Raw genomic sequence first — 18,010 nt, 5'->3', positions numbered from 1 at the left:
ACAGAGAAGAGAGAGAAGGAGAGGGAGGGAGAGAGACAGACAGGATGGGAGAGGGAGAGAGAGACACAACACACAAGGTGGGAGAGGGAGAGAGACACACACAGAGAGACAGAGAAAGATCCACTTAGCAGCCTCCTTGAAGTCATGGAAAATCTTTCTAAAAAGAAATCCTCCAAACCCTGTAGGCCAATAAAGGTAAGAAGGCAATTAGTAGGGAAGTGGAGAAGTGAACAGACAGGCTGAATCTCTTTTTCCCCTAAAGGTCCTCCAGGACTGAAACACAGTCACTAAACTACCCAGAGAATCCCACCCACCCAGCCCAGACTTACACCTACAAAACAAAGCAACCCATGGGGCGAGGAAGAAGAAAATGAAGTCTCAGGTCGACCTGGAGAGAGCTGGAGAAACCTCTTCCTGGAGGTGTGTGCTTGGTGTTTACTAAATAAGAGCCTTTTGTTTTAAGAAGGAGTTTTAATAAAGGGAAAACACACACAGACACAGGTACACACACACACACACACACACACACACACACACACACACACGCCCCCAGGCCTGTTCCAGAACCCAAGCATCTCTCACTCCCTGACCCCACCTCCTCCTTCCCATAACACTTCTCCCAAGGAGTCCCGGCCCCCTGGGGTGGGGGAGGAGCTCACATCAGAGGCTTGCAAAACTGCTTGCAAGTTTGGCATTTTTTAAATTGGGCAGTTTAACAATTGGTTTAATCTGTTAAATTAACCAAACAGATCCAGTGATTTGCTCTTTGTAGCAGGCTTCTAGGCTAGGCCTTATTTCCTTTTTCAAGTGTTGGGGCTGCTAGACCAGTGGGTAGGTGGGTGGGTGGCTGGTACAGTTGGCAGCTGCTGAAAGAACCTCGGATCCCAACGTGGGGCACAAAGAGCTCATTATCCTGGTCACACCACCTGTCTAGGGTTCCAGTAAAGCCTTAACAAGTGCCACCTCCCCCCTCCCCACACACACCTTCCACCTTTTAGCCCAGGAGTTCTGAAGCTGGGGTCCCACAGAGTTGTGTGAGTATATTCCAGAGGTTCCATGAATTTGGATGGGAAAAGAATTATAACTTTCTTATCACTAACTTCAAACCGAATTGAAGTCCCTTCAATTAGGATTTTAAAAAATTGTTCTGATCAATGCAAGGATGGGGACAAGTCCAAGGGATTCAGGATGAAAAAGAGTGATCTATCTACCCACTGCTACAGAAGGAACTGACATGTCTGGGTGCAGAGGCACACGTGCCAGTCTTCACTTTATTTCCTCCATCCATTTTTCTCTAGCATAAGCGACATGTGTCTTCTTTCACAACATGATGAACATGGAAATGTGAATGATATGATAGCTCATTTACAACCTGCCATCTTGGGGAGGGGAAGCGGGAGGGAGAGAACATGGATCACACGATGATTAGAAATTATGCTGACATATAATCAGGGGAAAAAAAACACTTTTTTTTTCATTTAAAAAATGTTTTGAGAAAGAATCCAGAGGTTTCATGTCTTGCCTAGACAAGTGAGTTTAATTCTGCACCAGACAGGGCTACATCCTTGAAGAGGCAAAGAATCCTTGTCCAAGCCACTGCCCACCATGGAGCCCGCTGGACAGTACCATTTATTCCCTGTGGAGATATCCACAAATGATCACCTCTCCCTGTACACCACAACTCCTTCTTTCTTTCCCCCAACTATCCTTTAAATCCATAATCATCTTCTGCCTGAGAGGTAGCCCGGCCACTCTAAGGCAACAAAGCACCACCCAGCGTGAGGTGGTACCAGTCATCCTTTCCTAGCTCAGATCCCATGTCACAAAAGGACCACACTGCTGGCATCCTAGATTGGAGTCAGGACAACCACTAAAATTTGTGTGTGTGTGTGTGTGTGTGTGTGTGTGTGTGTGTGTGTGTGTGTGTAGTATAAATCACTGTGAAGGGGCAGCTGAGTGGACAGAGAACCAGGCCTGGAGATGAGAAGGTCCTAGGCTCAAATCTGGCCTCAGACATGTCCCAGCTCTTACCAGTCTTCTGCCTTGGAACCTTAGAACTGAGTTCTAAGATGGAAGGCAAGGGTTTTAAATAAATAAAAATAAACATAATAAATTAATTTAGTAATTTGTTTTATATATTGCACATACTATAATAATATAGTTAACTTATTATAGATAATTAAATAATAACTAATCAATCAATCAATGATTATGAAGAGGCCATCAATAGCATGGCCAAACCATGATAAACCAATGAGCAATGAAAATCTGAATATCATAAAATGGTTGGGAAAAAGGGTACAAATTTTTAGAGCAGAAAGGAGGCTCTGGAGATTCTCTAATCCAACCATCTTGTTTTACAGGTGAGAAAAGTGAGGCATGGAAATTAAGTGAATTGCCCAAGATCATAGAGCAAGCTGATTAGCACCTACTTACTTCCTGACTCCCAGGCTAGTAGTCAAAGCTCATAAAAACCCTGTGTAGCATACATAAGGGTATACAACAGAAAGAGATGGTATAGTACATGAAAAAACATTCTTGGAAAGAAGCAGCAGCAGATTGGGAATAGCTGGGAATAAAAACAACAGAGAAGTAAGTGTCAGCATGTGCTTACATACTCTATAGTATACATTATAATATATACATATATACTACATATCTATATGAAAAACAGACTACAGTCATGTAGAAAGGGACATAAAACAAAGAAAAAATTAGAGCAAGCTGTGGTTTATTTAGGGAAGGCTTTTCTAGAGGCATGAATTTTGAGCCAGGTTTGTTGAGAGGGATGAATAGAGCCTAAGTAAGAATAACAAGAAAGAGTTTAGCAAGCTCCATCCCCAATCCTCCCATTCCCTACAAACTTAAGCAGGATGATATACCGGAGAAAGTGCTAGACTTGGGAGTCAGAAGAACTTGTTCACGACCTAGCTTTGGCCCTTGGTTTCTTTGCCTGTGTGACTGTCCTACTTACTTGACAAGGCTGTTGAGAGGAAAGTACTTTGGAAAATCTTAAAAGGTTTCAGAAGTATGAGCTGTGAGTTTTTCCCTACTGATACCAGGCTCCTGTACCATTTATATAATTCCATAGCATTCTCTCCAGTGGGAGATGTTGCCTACAAATCCCAGCATGCTACACTGGCTTGGAATGTGGCAGAACACAACAAGCAGGAACCTGCAGTCACCCATGACCTTCCACATGCACCATACTGGGGCCAAAAGCTCCATTGTCTGAGAAATACTCTGATCTTCTTGGATGTTCTTATATGGGACTCTCGAACTCTAGGCTTAAGGGAGCCATAGCTTTTAAGAACTCGTTCTATTCATTTGAGTTCTCTTTATACAATCTACTCTTTTTTCTTTTTCTTTTTTTAAATCCTTACCTTCTGTGTTAGTATCAATTCTAAAACAGAGGGGAAGCTAAGTGGTTGGGCGGATAAGAGAGCCAGGCCTATACCAGAGAGGTCCTGGGTTCAAATATCACCTCTGATACATACTAGCTTTGTGACCTCACACAAGTCACTTAATCCCAATTGCCTAGACCTTGCTGCTCTTCTGCCTTGGAATTGATACTTGGGGCAGCTGGGTGGCTCATTGGATTGAGAACCAGACCTAGAGATGGGAGGTCCTAGATTCCTAGTTTCTAATCTGGCCTCAGACACTTCCCAGCTGTGTGACCCTGGGCAAGTCTCTTAACTCCCATTGCCTTGCCCTTACCACTCTTCTGGCTTGGAACCAATACACAGTATTGATTCTAAAGGTTTAAAAAAAAAAAATCTTAAAGACAGAAGAGCAGGAAAGGCTAGGATTAAGTGAGTTGTGTAGAGTCATAGACCTAGGAAGTGTTTGAGGTCAGATTTGAACCCAGGACCTCCCATCTCCAGGCTTGTTACTACCTAGCTTCCCCACAATCCACTCTAAGGAAGCTTAAGCCTATACTCCTCAAATCAGAAAAGACTTCAAAAATTCACTTGATCTATCCTTCTTTTCCCTGGAACTCCCAGCAGAATTTCACCTAAACCACTCCAGAAAAACAGACCCTTTCTTTACAGTCCAGTGTCTCCCTCACTTCACCAAAATTCCAGATTCCTATGGTAATATTTGGTGGTCTCCAATTCTTTAATCTGAATATTCTTTATGATAACCCAATCTAAAGCTTTACTGCTATACTTTCTACCCTTTTTCACTATTTCTGTAATCAGTAAAATCACAGGATCAAAGACTTAAGAGTTGGGGAGGAGTTGACAGTCACCTAGTCCAAACCCACACATACACACTTTAGAAATAAGGAAACTGAGGTGGAGAAAGATTAAGTGGGCTTGCCAAGTAGTAAACACCAGTCAGCATTTGACCCTAGGTTCTTTTGTGGGGGGGTGGGGCTGGGGGTGGGGGTGAGGGTCCGCTTACCATTCATCCATATTTCTTCAAACATGTTAAGATGTGAATAAATTACTTCTTCAGCCTTCTCTTTCAAAGGAGGAATGCTGGGGGAAGCTGGGTTTGGAGTCATAAGACTAGGTTCACACACCAGTTTTGCTAGTTAGGGTACTATGTGATCCCTAACAATTCAATTCCCCTCTCTGGGCCTCAGTTTCTTCCCCACTCCCACCCCCAATAAAATGAGGAGTTGAACTACACATTAGACAGAGGTCTTCTGAGGCTCTCGACATGCTGTCGGCCTAAAAGGTCAAATAATCCATTCTCAGGTCCTTCTTCCAAAATTCCCCTTATCTTTAAGTTTTTCTATTTTCTACTGCACTCAGGAAAGCTATGCCTGCCATCCCCATACCACCATTTTAGTCAAGACCCATTAGAGTCCTGGGAATAAGAAATAGCTCTGTAGATCACAGAAAGCCCTCACTATAACCCAGGGGAGGGTGAAAAAGCCCAAGGGATTCAGGAAAAACAAGGCTTTGGTCATACCACATGGAACATCAGAATTGGGCCTTAAGAGCACGTTTACCTCCTCTCTTTATGAAGGGAGGTAACAGAGGCCCTGAGGGGGAAGGAGCTTCCCCCAAATCATACAATGAGTTAGTTACAGAACCCAGGGCTCCCACTGCAATAAGACTAATGGCTGTGTAGCCAAAATACACACAGTGCTATAAAACATGTAGGAAACTTCAAAAGACAGCCAAGCTTGGCACGGTCGTGGTCGAAGTGGAAGGCGAGGATGCACCCAGGTTTTTCCTTCTTAGCCCTGTCCCCATGTAGGACCAAATCAGGAAGATATACCCATTTCAGTTCGGGCTTTGAGAGATCCCTGGCATCTCTAGGGAGAGAGAACACAGGCAAAAAGCCTGCCTGAAGTTTCTGAAGGAAACAAGATGCAAAGTCTAAGATGCTTCTTTTTTTTTTTTTTTTAAACTCTGAGTTTGATGTAATAAACATGACTTGTCCACAGCAATCTTAAATGCTGAGCTAGCTGCTGTGAGTTTAAAAAAAATCCTTGGTGACAGAAAACCCTTTCCTGGGGCAGAATTCCTACTCCAGAGCTCAAAAGCAAATTATCTGAGTATGTCAATGAGTATAAAACTAATACTTACAAAATGAGTATAAGTATAAAGCTGCTACAATGTGTCAGATATTTTGCCAGGTTGGAGATAAAAGGACAAAATATACAGGCACAAATGTGTGTGTATGCATGAGTGTAAGCCCCAGTGTTCAAAGATCTCCCATTCTACTGCTGCTCCATAAAGTAATCCCCTACTTGGCCATAGGATGGACCCAAACAGGGCACCTCATTCCCCTCACCTCCAGCTCTTGGTCATTTCTGTTCTCCTCTTGGGGAATGGCTGTGAAGGGAACACTGGCAGGTTATCCACATATTGCTGAAACAGATGTACTTCAGAGAAGCAATCAGAAAACTAGCCATGTACCTCCTTAACTAGCAGGCTCTCGTCCCTATGCCTGGGTAGACAGAGCTGAGTCACTCATCCCTATTCATTGTTCCAGGAGATATCCTGCCACCAATAAAGGCAGAAAAGTCCTTGGGTTCCTCCCAGAGGGGTAAAAGGGTTTGAAGAGACATGATGAGTTCTTCCCTTGGTGCTAAACTATTTACCAACCATGATGGAAGTCTCCTCATTATCCAGAGCAGACGATTAATTACATCTTACCTGAACCTCCCCTTGACTTTTATCTTCTGGGAGGCTGGGGGTGAGGGAATGGGAAGGCGAGGGTGCCAAGAGCTGTGAGTCTCTCAGTAAATCAACATTAAACCAGTGCTGCCCTTCCTGAGACTCAGCATCCAGGTTGAGGGAGGGGGAAGCTCCAGCCAGGAAATGCAGAATGGCTGTGTTTGGAAAAGTCCCAAATTTATGAGCTGCTGATGAAAAACCAAGACCCATTTACAAAGAGACTTTGCAAAATCTGTGCATTAGAATGAGGCAAACTATTAAGAAGCTGCCAGTCAAAGGGGCTTTGTGGAGCCCTCTCCGATGGAGATAAAAGAATGAGGACAAGAAGGAAAAGCTTTACATGATTAAGGGGTCCCAGCCGGTGCCCATGGTGGTTCACTGGTGTCAGAAGATCCCCAAATGACAAAAATCTGTATTTTTCTGGCTCCTTCCTAACTGCTAGGCAGAAATCATTTCCCAGGCATCACCACACAAAATTGAACATGAAATGTGCCTGATAAAAACCCAAGACTTGCCGTACATACCTCCTGGGTGCATTTATCAGCAATTTCAAGTCTTACTCCCCTCATGAAACCTTCCCAGAAAACACCCCTGATCTCTTCTCCTTCCTAATCGCCAGTCCCCAATAACTCTTGTCTATATGGCACACTGTGGCACATAACTATTTAATGGAGCACTTTACTGTATTAGTGTTGCTCCTTATCTATTTAGGATAGAGTGATAGATATCCATATCTATCTGTCTTCTAGAATAAACCATAAACTCCTCCATTTAGCACTTAAAATTTTTTTTAAACCCATACCTTCTCTCTTAGAATCAATACTCAGTATCAATTCCAAGACAGAAGAGAAGCAAGGGCTAGGCAATTGGAGTTAAGTGACTTCTCAAGGTCACACTGCCAAGGAAGAGTCTGAGGCCAGAGTTGAACCCAGGCTCTCCCAACTCCAGACCTGGCACTCTATCCATTGTGTTATCTACTGCTTCCTTCCATTTGGCTTTTAAAGCTACCCTCGACACAACCTGACTCCAGCCTCAATGGACATTATTCTCCCTCTTGCACTCTGAAATCAACCAAACTGATCTTCTCTCTATTCCTCACTCAGGACATTCCCCATGCCCTTGCAATGGGCAGTCCCCCACATCACTCCATCCTTCTCTCACTGTGTCTCTCTCTTCCTTTAAATTGCAGCTCACGGGGCAGCTGGGTAGCTCAGTGGATTGAGAGTCAGGCCTAGAGACAGGAGGTCCTAGGTTCAAATCTGGCCTCAGACACTTCCCAGCTGTGTGACCCTGGGCAAGTCACTTGATCCCCATTGCCCACCCTTACCACTCTTCCACCTAAGAGCCAATACACAGAAGTTAAGGGTTTAAAAATACAAAAAAAAAAAAAAAAATTGCAGCTCAGGCACTGTCTTCTCACAGAGCCTTTCCTGATCTCCCCAAGTGCTATGACCTCCCTCCCACACTACCTTGTGCTCAACTACTCTGTGTTCTGTGTGAATAAACTTTAAATTTATGGTTGTATATGTTTTTATATTTACTTCCAGGGCAGCCAGGAGGCTCAGTAAATAGAGTGTAGGGCCTGAATGAATCCAAATCCAACCTCAGACATTTACAAGCCGTGTAACCCAAGGCAAGGCACTTCATCCTATTTGCCTCAGTTTCCTCATCTGGAAAATGAGCTGCAGAAGGTAATGGCAAACCACTCCAATATCTCAGCCAAGAAAACCCTAAATGAGGTCACAAAAAGATGGCCACGACTGAACAACCACAATAAAAGTCGTCTCTCCAGTGAGAATGTGAGTCCCAAGTTCTGTTTCATTCTTCGTACTATGTGGAGTGGATACAAGTCTGCTTTATTCTTTGTACTTGTATCAGCAACCCTTTTCACAATGCCTGGCACACAGGAGTTTAATAAATATTTGTGGATTCATTGATCTCTATAAAATGATGGTTAGCCTTGATGACAGAGTTCCTTCTGGATTCTTATCTATCTTGGGTCTGTGTCTGCCTTACTTCTCCAGTTAAAGAAATATTAAGGGGGAGAGAGGAGTTAGGAGGGAAGGAGAAAATCTGAATCCTATCAGAAAACTATTGTCAAAAATTGTTTCTATGTGTAACTGAATTAATTAAATTTAAAAAAAGAATTTCACCCAAAAAGTAGGGGGGCAGCTAGGTAGTTCAGTGAATTGAGAGCCAGGCCCAGAGGCAGGAGGATCCTGGGTTCAACTTTGGTCTCAGATACTTCCTAGCTGTATGACCCTGGGCAAGCCACTTAATCTCCATTGCCTAGTCCTTATCACTCTTCTGCCTTGTAACTAATATACAGTCTTGATTCCAAGACAGAAGGTAAAGTTTTAAGAAAAAAAAAAAGTCATATATTTCTGACTCTGACCCTCACCACCACAACACTTAGGTTAATGCTGGGCAAATAGTAGGTATTCGAATCCTAAAATGTCAAAGCTGGAAGGAACCTTAGGAATAGTTCCAACCTCTTCATTTTATAAGGAAAGAAGTTGAGGTCCAGAAAGGGACCTTCTGTCTAACGAGTGTTACTAAGAAAGTAGGAGAAGGAAGGAAGGGAGGGAGGAAGGAAGGAAGGGAGGAAAGAAGATAGGAAAGGAGGAAGGAAGGGAGGAAGGAAGGAAGGAAGGGAGGGAGGGTCCCTGAATATGGAGTCAAAGGATTTGGCTTAAAATCCCCGCCCAGGCATTTCCTATTTTTTGTGACCTTGGCCAAGTCAAGGCTCTCTGGCTCTAAATTTCTCCATCTGAAAAATGAAAAGGTTGGATCAAATGATCTCTAAGGTTCCAACTGCCTCTAAATCTATAATTATGATCTCTCTCCCATTCAGCATTCAGGTTAAGAGTCCAAAATTTCCAGGCAAGGCAGTGCAGTTTCCTGGAAAGTTTCTGGATTTGGAGTCTTTTAATTTCCCATAAGACCTTAAAAAATTATTAGTCTCTGGGACTCAGTTTCCCTACATGTAAAATCTGGGCATCAGACTAGAAGATCTCTAAGGCTACTTTCAGCTCTAACCAATCTAGGCACTAAAGAAATTAACTCTGACTACTGGCATAAAATGCTGGTTTCCTTTCCAGACACAATGGCAAGCCCAGACTAGGGGCTGGGCGAGAGAAAAGGTAATCGTTTAATGAAACCAAATTACTATTTAGAGTTGAAAAAGACCTTAGAAGGTCATTGAGAACAACCCCCTTCATTTTTCAGATGAGGAAATTGAGGCCAAGAGAGATCAAAGGAGTTGTACCTCATCCCACCCCTTTCTAAATTTTCTGTCTTAGTATTTTGGTAACAACTCTTAAGACAGAAGGGCAAGGGATAGCTAGGCAAACAGGGTTAAGTGACTTACCCAGGGTCACACAGATAGGAAATATCCAAGGTCATATTTTGAACCCAGGTCCTTCTGACTCCAGGCCTGAGGGTCTATCCATTGTACTACCTTGCTGCCCCTCACCCCAATTAATAAGCAAGATTCACAATCTTCATCATTCACCCAGTTTTCAATAAAACCAATAAATTCCTAAATAAGATCTGAACAATGAAAGGCTCTGTGAGACAGTGGACCTAAAGTGAAGAAGATCTACATTTAAATCCTAGTTCTGACACTTGCAATGTAATCTTGGGCAAATCATTTACTCTCTAAGTCTCAGTTTCCCCATCTGTACATCAGGATTATCATAGCTGTAATGTCTATCTCGAAATGGTTGCGATACTCCAATGAGACAATAATGGCTATAAAGAACTCTGAAAACTTAAATGCCAGTCATTGTTATTACTGTAATTATGTTTCTAAGAAATAGGAACCAGGAGCAGCTTGGTCGTTCGGTGGATTGAGCACCTGGCCAGGAGTCAGGAGGACCTGGGTTCAAATTTGACCTCAGACACTTCCTAGCTGAGTGACCTTTCGTAAGTCACCCGCCCCCCCCCCCCATTTGACAAGTCCTTGCCCTTCTGTCTTGGAATTGTTACTAAGACAGGAAATCTGGGTTAAATAAAAGATATAGGAATGAAGACTGCTCAATTAAAAAATATATAGTTTCATTGTTTTCCTTCATTCATTCAATAGAGAAATGCTTATTGGTTGCAGAGCACTGTGCTAGGCACTCAGGAAGATGCAAAGCTCAGATTCTGGGAGGGGTTTCCAGTCTAGGAGGAAGATAAGACACCAACCCAGATAATTCTTAATGTGCAATACTATACATGATAACGCAGGAGAGAAGCAGCAAGCAGAGAGCTAGGTGAGGCTTCCTCGGTTATCCACATAATTAATCCAGAGGGGGAAACGGAGCTTTTGCCAATTCAACGACTGACTCCAGGAAGAGCTGCCAGGTCCGAGTTCATTAGCCCGTGGAGCCAAGTTGCCTCCTGGCTACATACACTGCCTCTTGACAGCATGACCGAGAAATGTCTTAAATATGGAGAAGAAAAGAGCGGAAAAAGTGACTTGCTACTGCACAAGGCTTCCTAAAACCACTGATTAGCTGTGCTGTGCAGGCTCCACCAGAGTGCCATAGGGCTGGATTGGTATGAATGCATATTAAAATACAGTGAACTCAGCAGCCCCAAGATAGCAGCCTAGCCCAGCTCCATGGAGGATTCTTTCCCCAGAACTTGAAAAATGGAAGCTGGAGGGTGGGGGGCACAAGGAGGGCAAGAGTAATTAAAAGGATACAGGGGAGAAAGATCGAGCCCAGCAGGTAGCGACTGTAGTCGACTTATGTAGTTAACCACAGCAATACTGGACCCAAGCCTCTAACCAAAGCTGCCTGGTTCTCCAAACTCAGAAATAGAGCACTAGGGGGACACAGCAGAAAAAGACACATGTTACTGAGGTTAGAGGAAAAAGGCCAGGAGGGCAGGCAGGCACAGCAAGCCAAGGACAGTCAACCCTGTGAATAATCCTTTCTTCCATGGAGCTGGCTTGTCAAGTTACTCCTGACTTACACATTGGAAGTGGGGAGCAGATATTCCCCACACCCAACCAAATCCAAAAGAAGAGGCAAGAAATGGTTTAGATATTTATAGCTATTCTTTTGGTGGTGGCAAAGAATTGGAAATTGAGGGGATGTCATCCATTGGGGAATGGCTGAACAAGTTGTAGTATATGTTGGTGATGGAATATTATTGTGCTATAAGAAATGTTGGGCAGGATAACTTCAGAAAAAGCTGGAAAGATCTACATGAACTGATGCAGAGTAAAATAAGCAGAACTGAGGGAACGTCGTACACATTGTGCAATATTGCACAGTGATCAGCTGTAAAAAGACTTAGCTACTCTCAGCAATATAATGATCTGGGACATGACAAAGAATGCTATCCACCTCCAGAGAAAGAACTGTTAAGGAGTCAAATGCAGATCAAAGCATACTATCGTCCACATTAGTTTATTTCCAGTTTTATTTTGGGGTTTTGGTTTTATATGAGAATTCTCTTACAACAACGACCAATATGGAAATGTATTTTGCATGATAATGATAATATATGTATAATCCATATCAAATTACTTACCATATCTGAGAGGGGAAAGGGAAGGGAGGGAGACAATATGGATCTTATCATTTTGGAAATTGTTACTGCGCATAACTGGGAAAATAAAATATATTGAATTTAAAAAAAGAAAGTGTGATAGACAAAGGACATTAAAAAAAAATGATTTAGACCTTGGAAGTCACTTAGCTCAAAGCCTTCCTTTAAAAAGGAACCAGGAGCAGGTGATGACACAAGGTTTAAAACATCAGGCCTGGAGTCAGGAAGACTTGGGTTCAAATCTGAATTCAGCTATGTGAACTTAAGCAAATCACCTAATCCCATTTGCCTAGCCCTTGCCTTTTTTGTCTTAAGAGTTGTTACTAAGACAGAAAAGGTGTTAGAAAAAAAGTTTTTAAATAAAGGTGGTAATGTTGAGGTTAAGTCACTTGTCCAGAATCACACAGCATCACTCACTGATGGTGATACATCATGAGACTTAGACAGGAGGAACCTTAGAGATAATTTCATCACATCTTTTCATTTTCATAAATGGGAAAATTGAGTCTGAAAGGGAATCACAATCTTATTCATTCTGTGTGTGTTTCTGCTTCTACTCCTGCCTCTAGTCAAATATGATCAGATCACCATACCAAAACAGCAAAACCCAGTAAAGATAAGCCTCACTCTATGTAATACATGCATTCTTTCAAAGTTGCTCACTGAATTCAATTTCTACCTAATGAATGCAATTTCCTCATTTGCTGGTTAGTTATTAAAATTAGAATTGTGTTCCTCTGGGTAAGGAACTGGTCCTAAGAAGTTTTTTTTAATGCACTTAGGAATACTGCAAACTTTCTAAAAATTACATATATAATAAACAAAAGTTCATTTCCCAACAAAAATATGAGTAATACATGAAAATAAATCACAATATAGGAATGTAGATGAGGTCTAGGGTCATTTTTAACTTCAGGAACAAGATTTAAAAATATAAAGTAATAGATCCTTAACAGGAGGAAACACAGGGTCAAAGTCATTTTCTTTCCTACTCTCTTGGTGCTTCATGTGTCCTAGTGCTATAATGTAAGCAATAGGATATTAGAAACAGGCTGATCTGGCTAAAGGAAAAGAGTTGATACAAAAATATAGGTAAGGCAATGACACCAACACCAAATGAAGTGGAAATTGTTCAGAATGGGGATGTCTATTATGGGGGCACAAAGCTAAGACAAACTCCCTTCCTTAGGTCAAGTCTATTTTTTTTACATTTAATTTTTATTTTTTTAAGTTTTTATTTTGAATATTTTCCCATAGTTACATATATCATGTTCTTTCCCTCTCCCCCAAGACCCCCTATCTCCCTTAGCCAATGCACAATTCCACTGGGTTTTACATGTATCATAAGACCCCTTAAGTCAAGTCTTAAAGTAACATACATCAAATCAGATCCCTAAGTTATAAAAGCTATAACAGGAAATATCATTACTCTTAAAAAGTTTCAGTAGAAAGATAGGATGGTTACATGTATAACCCAGATCAAATCGCCTGCTAGCATCAGGAGGGGGAAGGCAGCAAAATAAATTTGATCACATAACTTAGGAAAACTTGTGTGGAAATTTGCTATTATATGTAATTGGAAAAAATATACATATATTTATATTTATTTAAATGTTTTAAAAAGGAAAAACAGTATGGTGCCAAATGGCAAGAATTTCATGCTAGGAGTCAGGAGACATGATTCTAATCCTCACTTGGCTAGCAACCAACCCCTCTGAATGTTCAGCAAGTCAAGAGTACCACTCTGGACTTCAGTTTTCTCCACTGTAAAATGGAGTTAGACTAAGTGGTCTCTATAATCCCTTCCAATTCTGATAATCTATGAATCTAGGAAAAGAATATGAGATTATGTGGCAAAGTGTTTAGAAATCTTGGGATTCAGAGGACCTGGGTTCAAGTTCAGCCTTTGACAAGTATAGGCTAGAGGCTTTTGGCAGGTTACTTAATTCTTCAGTGCCCCAGGCTATTTCCTGATACCGTAAATTAGAGAGTACTTGCCATCTGCATTGGTAAGGGAGTTTCCTAAAAAAAGTTTCCTAAACAGGAGGAATCACAGATCTGGTTGAAAAAATTTTAAAGTTAAAAGTAGTATAGTATAGTATAATATAGTATGGTGTAGTATAAGTAGAATATTAGTAGAATAAAATATAGTATTAGTCTTATATAAGCAGAGTATAGCATAGTATTAGTCTAGTAAAAGCATACAGTATTAATACAGTAAAGTATAGAATTAGTATAGTATAGTTTTAGTCTAGTGTAATGTAGTCTAGTTCAGCTAGATGACTGGATAACTAGTCAAGAAGACCTGAATTCATATTTGACCTCAGCCTTAATCCACTGGAGAAGGAAATGACAAACTGATCCAGTATCTTTGCCAAGAAAACCTTATGGACAGTATTAGTGTTAAATGGTCCACAGAGGTCATAAAGAATTGGACATTAGTGAACCACAACAACAAAAACAACAATGCATTCTGGTATGGTATAGTATAAGCAGAGTGTGTAAGCATAGTCGACAGTCTGGTCCAATATTAGTATAACAGTAGTACAGTATTAGGGGTATGGCACAGTCTAGTCTCTCTATATTTCTCTGGGAAAGAATATGCCATAATAGGAAGGATAGATCCGCATCAAGCCTATAGAATGATAGACTTCAACAATGGAAAGAGCTCTGAATCTGAACTGAGTCACTAAACCTAAATGTTACTATTACTGTTACCTGTGTGACTTTCTTAACCTCCCCAGAACCTAATTTTTGATAATCTGTGAACTGAGGAGAATGGAAAGATGACTTTTAAGTTTTCTTCCAATTCTAAACTGATTATCCTATTAACATCTAGCCCAACTCCATCATTTCACAAATAGGGAAACTGAGCCTCAGAAATGGGAGGTTAAAAGATTTGAAACTGGTAGGATTTCGGCAGACAGAGAACTAGAGAAAACATTTACAGAATCATAGCATATTAGAACTAGAAGGAACCTAGAGGTCCATCCCAATTCCATCATTTTACAATGAAAGAATATGATTGAAGGCATGTTCACATTCAGGAAAACTGAGTAGTGCTGATAAGGTGGCACAGTGGATCTAGATCTAGCATGGGGCTTGAAATCAGACTCATCTTGAGTTCAAATCTAGTCTCAGATCCTTACTAGCTGTGTGACCCTGGGTAAATTACTTCGCCCTGTTTGCCTCAGTTTGCTCATCTGTAAAAAGAGTTGGAAAAGGAAATGGCAAACCATTCTACTACCCCTGCCAAGATACTGAATGTTTAATGGGTATGGATGGGAAGGCAGATTTGGAACAGACTGAAAAGGGATTGAATCGAAAAAGAAAAATCCAAGAGAGTGAAAGACACTGAATTTTTTAGAATAGGGAAGTAACATGAAGTAACATCATAAAAAGCAGTGTTCTAGCAAGACTTATCTGTCCATCAGTTATAGAATGAGTTGAAGAGTTGACTTCCCCTACCCCTTCACCCCTCCACAATTTCTCAGAAAACCCATTCCCTGATAACAGGGTTTCCTAGAGCTGCCTGAATATGGTCATAAAGTAATGACTAATCAGGCCCATAATGGAATGCCATTTCATGTATGCCCCCCCAACTCCCCAAGAAGCAAGGGCTTTGGAAAATAAATGGGGGAGCAACTGAGAAATCAAATTGATCAGTTCAGGAACTCTTGTTTCCAAAACAGAAAGCCCTCTTCTCTTCTACCATATTTATCACAACAGGGATCTCAAGGTTTGGAAAGTTACTGGGCCATTTACTTCATAATTACTCAAACTTCAAAACATCCTAATCCACAACAAGCCCAGCTGCCTGGGCCCCTTTCCTTCAGGCCTTATTAATACTCTGGGGTCTTTCCCTGCAATTCTTAATAATTACATAGTTAAACAATGAGATGGAAAATTCTACTGTGATCTATTAAAAAAAAATCACTGCCCCCTGAAGTCATGCTGTCCAGGGGTGTGTTGAGCCCTGGATTTCACTTAAGGACACCAGGCGCCATGGCCATGGCCATGGTCTGTGATTGTTTACAGCACATGGACAGGTTCCACACCAAGGCCCATTTGGTGGAATTGATTTAAGGCTCTCATTAAAATGTTCCTTTGTTGAGCACAAGGCAGCTTCCCTTCACACACACACCCCAGGAGATTCCAGACCTCATGTCCCATTCCTCGAGCTCCCTCTTGGTTCCCTCCATGGCGCACCCCCCTCACCACACACTCACGTCACAGGATTAACATCTGAGGAGTTGGGCTTCTCCTCACCGAAGGAATTTAGCATTTGCTGTACATGGGCACTGAGGCCCCAATTCCACAAGAATACCCACCCCTTCAGCTCCCAAATCAGTCCTTGTGAGCCCCAAACAATAAGATGGTGAGGAGCCATCACAGCAAACCTAAATACTAAATTTCAGGGAAAGGAGAGGACAGCCTTTTCCCATATGGTTTAGGATTCCCCATCACAGAAACAATCACTAAACTTCCTTTCACAGAACAGATGTGAACCAAGACTTATGTAATAACTAATCTGCCAATCACATTCTTTCCTTCAAGGGGTCTAAGACAGCTCTAGAAGTATCCCAGGACTCCCTTACCTTTATGTGCAAACCACTTGTTTCTCCTTTACTTCCAACAGTCTGACTTTTTGATGCAACTTGGCCAAGTTTAAAGGACACCAGATATGGAGTGGGAAAATAAGAGGCTGAAATCCTGACAGTTGCTTAACTGACCAGTTTAATCTCAGGTAAGTCACTTATTCTTTATAGATCTAAGTTAGTTCATTGGTTTAAAAAAAAAAAAAAGAGGGGGTCGACTGGATGGTCTCTAAAATCCTTTCCAATCCTAAATTTAAGCTCCTATTCCACCCAAGCCCCCTATGACCTAGGGCATGAAAGGTAAAGATACGAGAAATTCACCAACCCTTCCTCCCACCCACCCCCCAACAACAACAACAAAAATCAAATTCACTAAGCAGGTGTGACAAATTATGACTGGGTCAAATGTGCAGGTCAAGCAAAGACACAAGAATCTGGCCAGAAACTTCATCTCACAGGAAGCAAGCACAAGGTTTCTTGTGTGGCAGCTGTTATTATGGGTCAGGGAGGCCAACTATCTCAATGCTGCTCCAGAATCCTATACTTCTGAACCAGCTCCTCTTAGGTGTAAGCAAGCCAGCAAAAGACTGGGAAGAAATGGGGGAAGAGTAAATAATTCAGGACAGCCTTTAAAATTATAGGGCACCAAAAGATATAGAACACACACATATACACACAAATACACATGAAAGTGCCTGAGCCCTCCAAGAAGGTAAACTTTTTAGTTTATGCCTTTAAACTCAAGGCTGGATAAAGAGAAGAAACTGGGACATCAAGCATGAACTTCTTTAGCCTGCGCCCCTCACCATTCAAGTCAGAATGGAGAGCAAAGAAGGGATCAAATCCCCAAATGGCCAGGCGCCTCCGACTTCATTATCCAACTCTTCCCCGGCCAACCAAAGCCCAATTTTGGCAGTGGCCACCGTAACTCTCTGGTGCCAGTGGCACCCTTTGCCCAGTCCGTGCCCACCCAGTCTGAGCCTCTCCTCCGGGAGCCGGCCACGGGGCTCCGTGCCCTGGATGAGAGGGAATGGAAGAAAGAGAAGGGAGGCCCCCAAACGGAGCGTGCTCCCCAGGAGCCCGAATAGCTGCTTAGCAGAAGGAAGGAGGAGGGAGCTAGCCCGGCTTAACAAAGGTCCGTCCGCGCTGGGGCGGAGGGATGGATGGATAGATAGTAGGCAGCCCCTGCGCCCCTCCCGGGCGCATCCCACCACCCCAAAGAAAGGGCTCAGCCCGGAGCCGGGCACAACCCCGCCCGGCCAGGCAGCCAGCCCCAAGCGGGCAAGGTTCGGTGACTCTCCCCACTCGGGCCCCCGGAGCCCGGCAGCCCGCCGAGGGGGCAGGAAGAGGGGCGCCTAGACCAGGTCTCTCCCGGCAGGTAAGGCGGTGCGGGGTGGGCGAAGGCATATAGAGGCCGCTGCCCAGGTGGGCTGCCTGCACTCTCCTCCTGGGTGCTGGCCCCGCTCCGCCCCACGCACCCCGCACTCTTTTCCCCAGGGCGCTCCGCTCCCTCGGTACTCACCGCCCAACAGCAGAAGGAAGCCGAGAAGTGGCGGCCGGCGGGAGCTGCCTGGGGCCCCTGGCTCGGGTTCCATCGTGGTCGGTTCTGGAAAGGAGGAAGGGAAAGATTGGGGAGTCGGGAGCTCCTCTGCCGAGCGAGGCAGGACGCAAAGGCACTGGTGCTGGGAGCCGGGGCCGGCCCGCCGCCGCCGCCGCCGCCGCCGC

The 18,010-nt window shown here is 43.0% G+C and overlaps 1 protein-coding gene across 1 annotated transcript in view; it reads right to left on the bottom strand.

Annotated features, from left to right (window-relative positions):
- PTK7 (protein tyrosine kinase 7 (inactive)) overlaps positions 1–17,880 on the bottom strand; it is a 99,332-nt gene extending 81,452 nt beyond the window's left edge. The window contains exon 1 of the mRNA XM_044675321.1: positions 17,808–17,880. Coding sequence (XP_044531256.1) covers positions 17,808–17,880 — 73 coding nt within the window. The remainder of the gene's footprint in view (positions 1–17,807) is intronic.
- Between the last annotated feature and the right edge of the window lie 130 nt (positions 17,881–18,010).

The sequence above is a fragment of the Gracilinanus agilis genome, chromosome 4 (genome assembly GCF_016433145.1).
Source record: "Gracilinanus agilis isolate LMUSP501 chromosome 4, AgileGrace, whole genome shotgun sequence".
In the NCBI taxonomy this organism is placed as follows: Eukaryota; Metazoa; Chordata; class Mammalia; order Didelphimorphia; family Didelphidae; genus Gracilinanus; species Gracilinanus agilis.
This window is presented reverse-complemented; position numbering and strand designations above follow the sequence as displayed.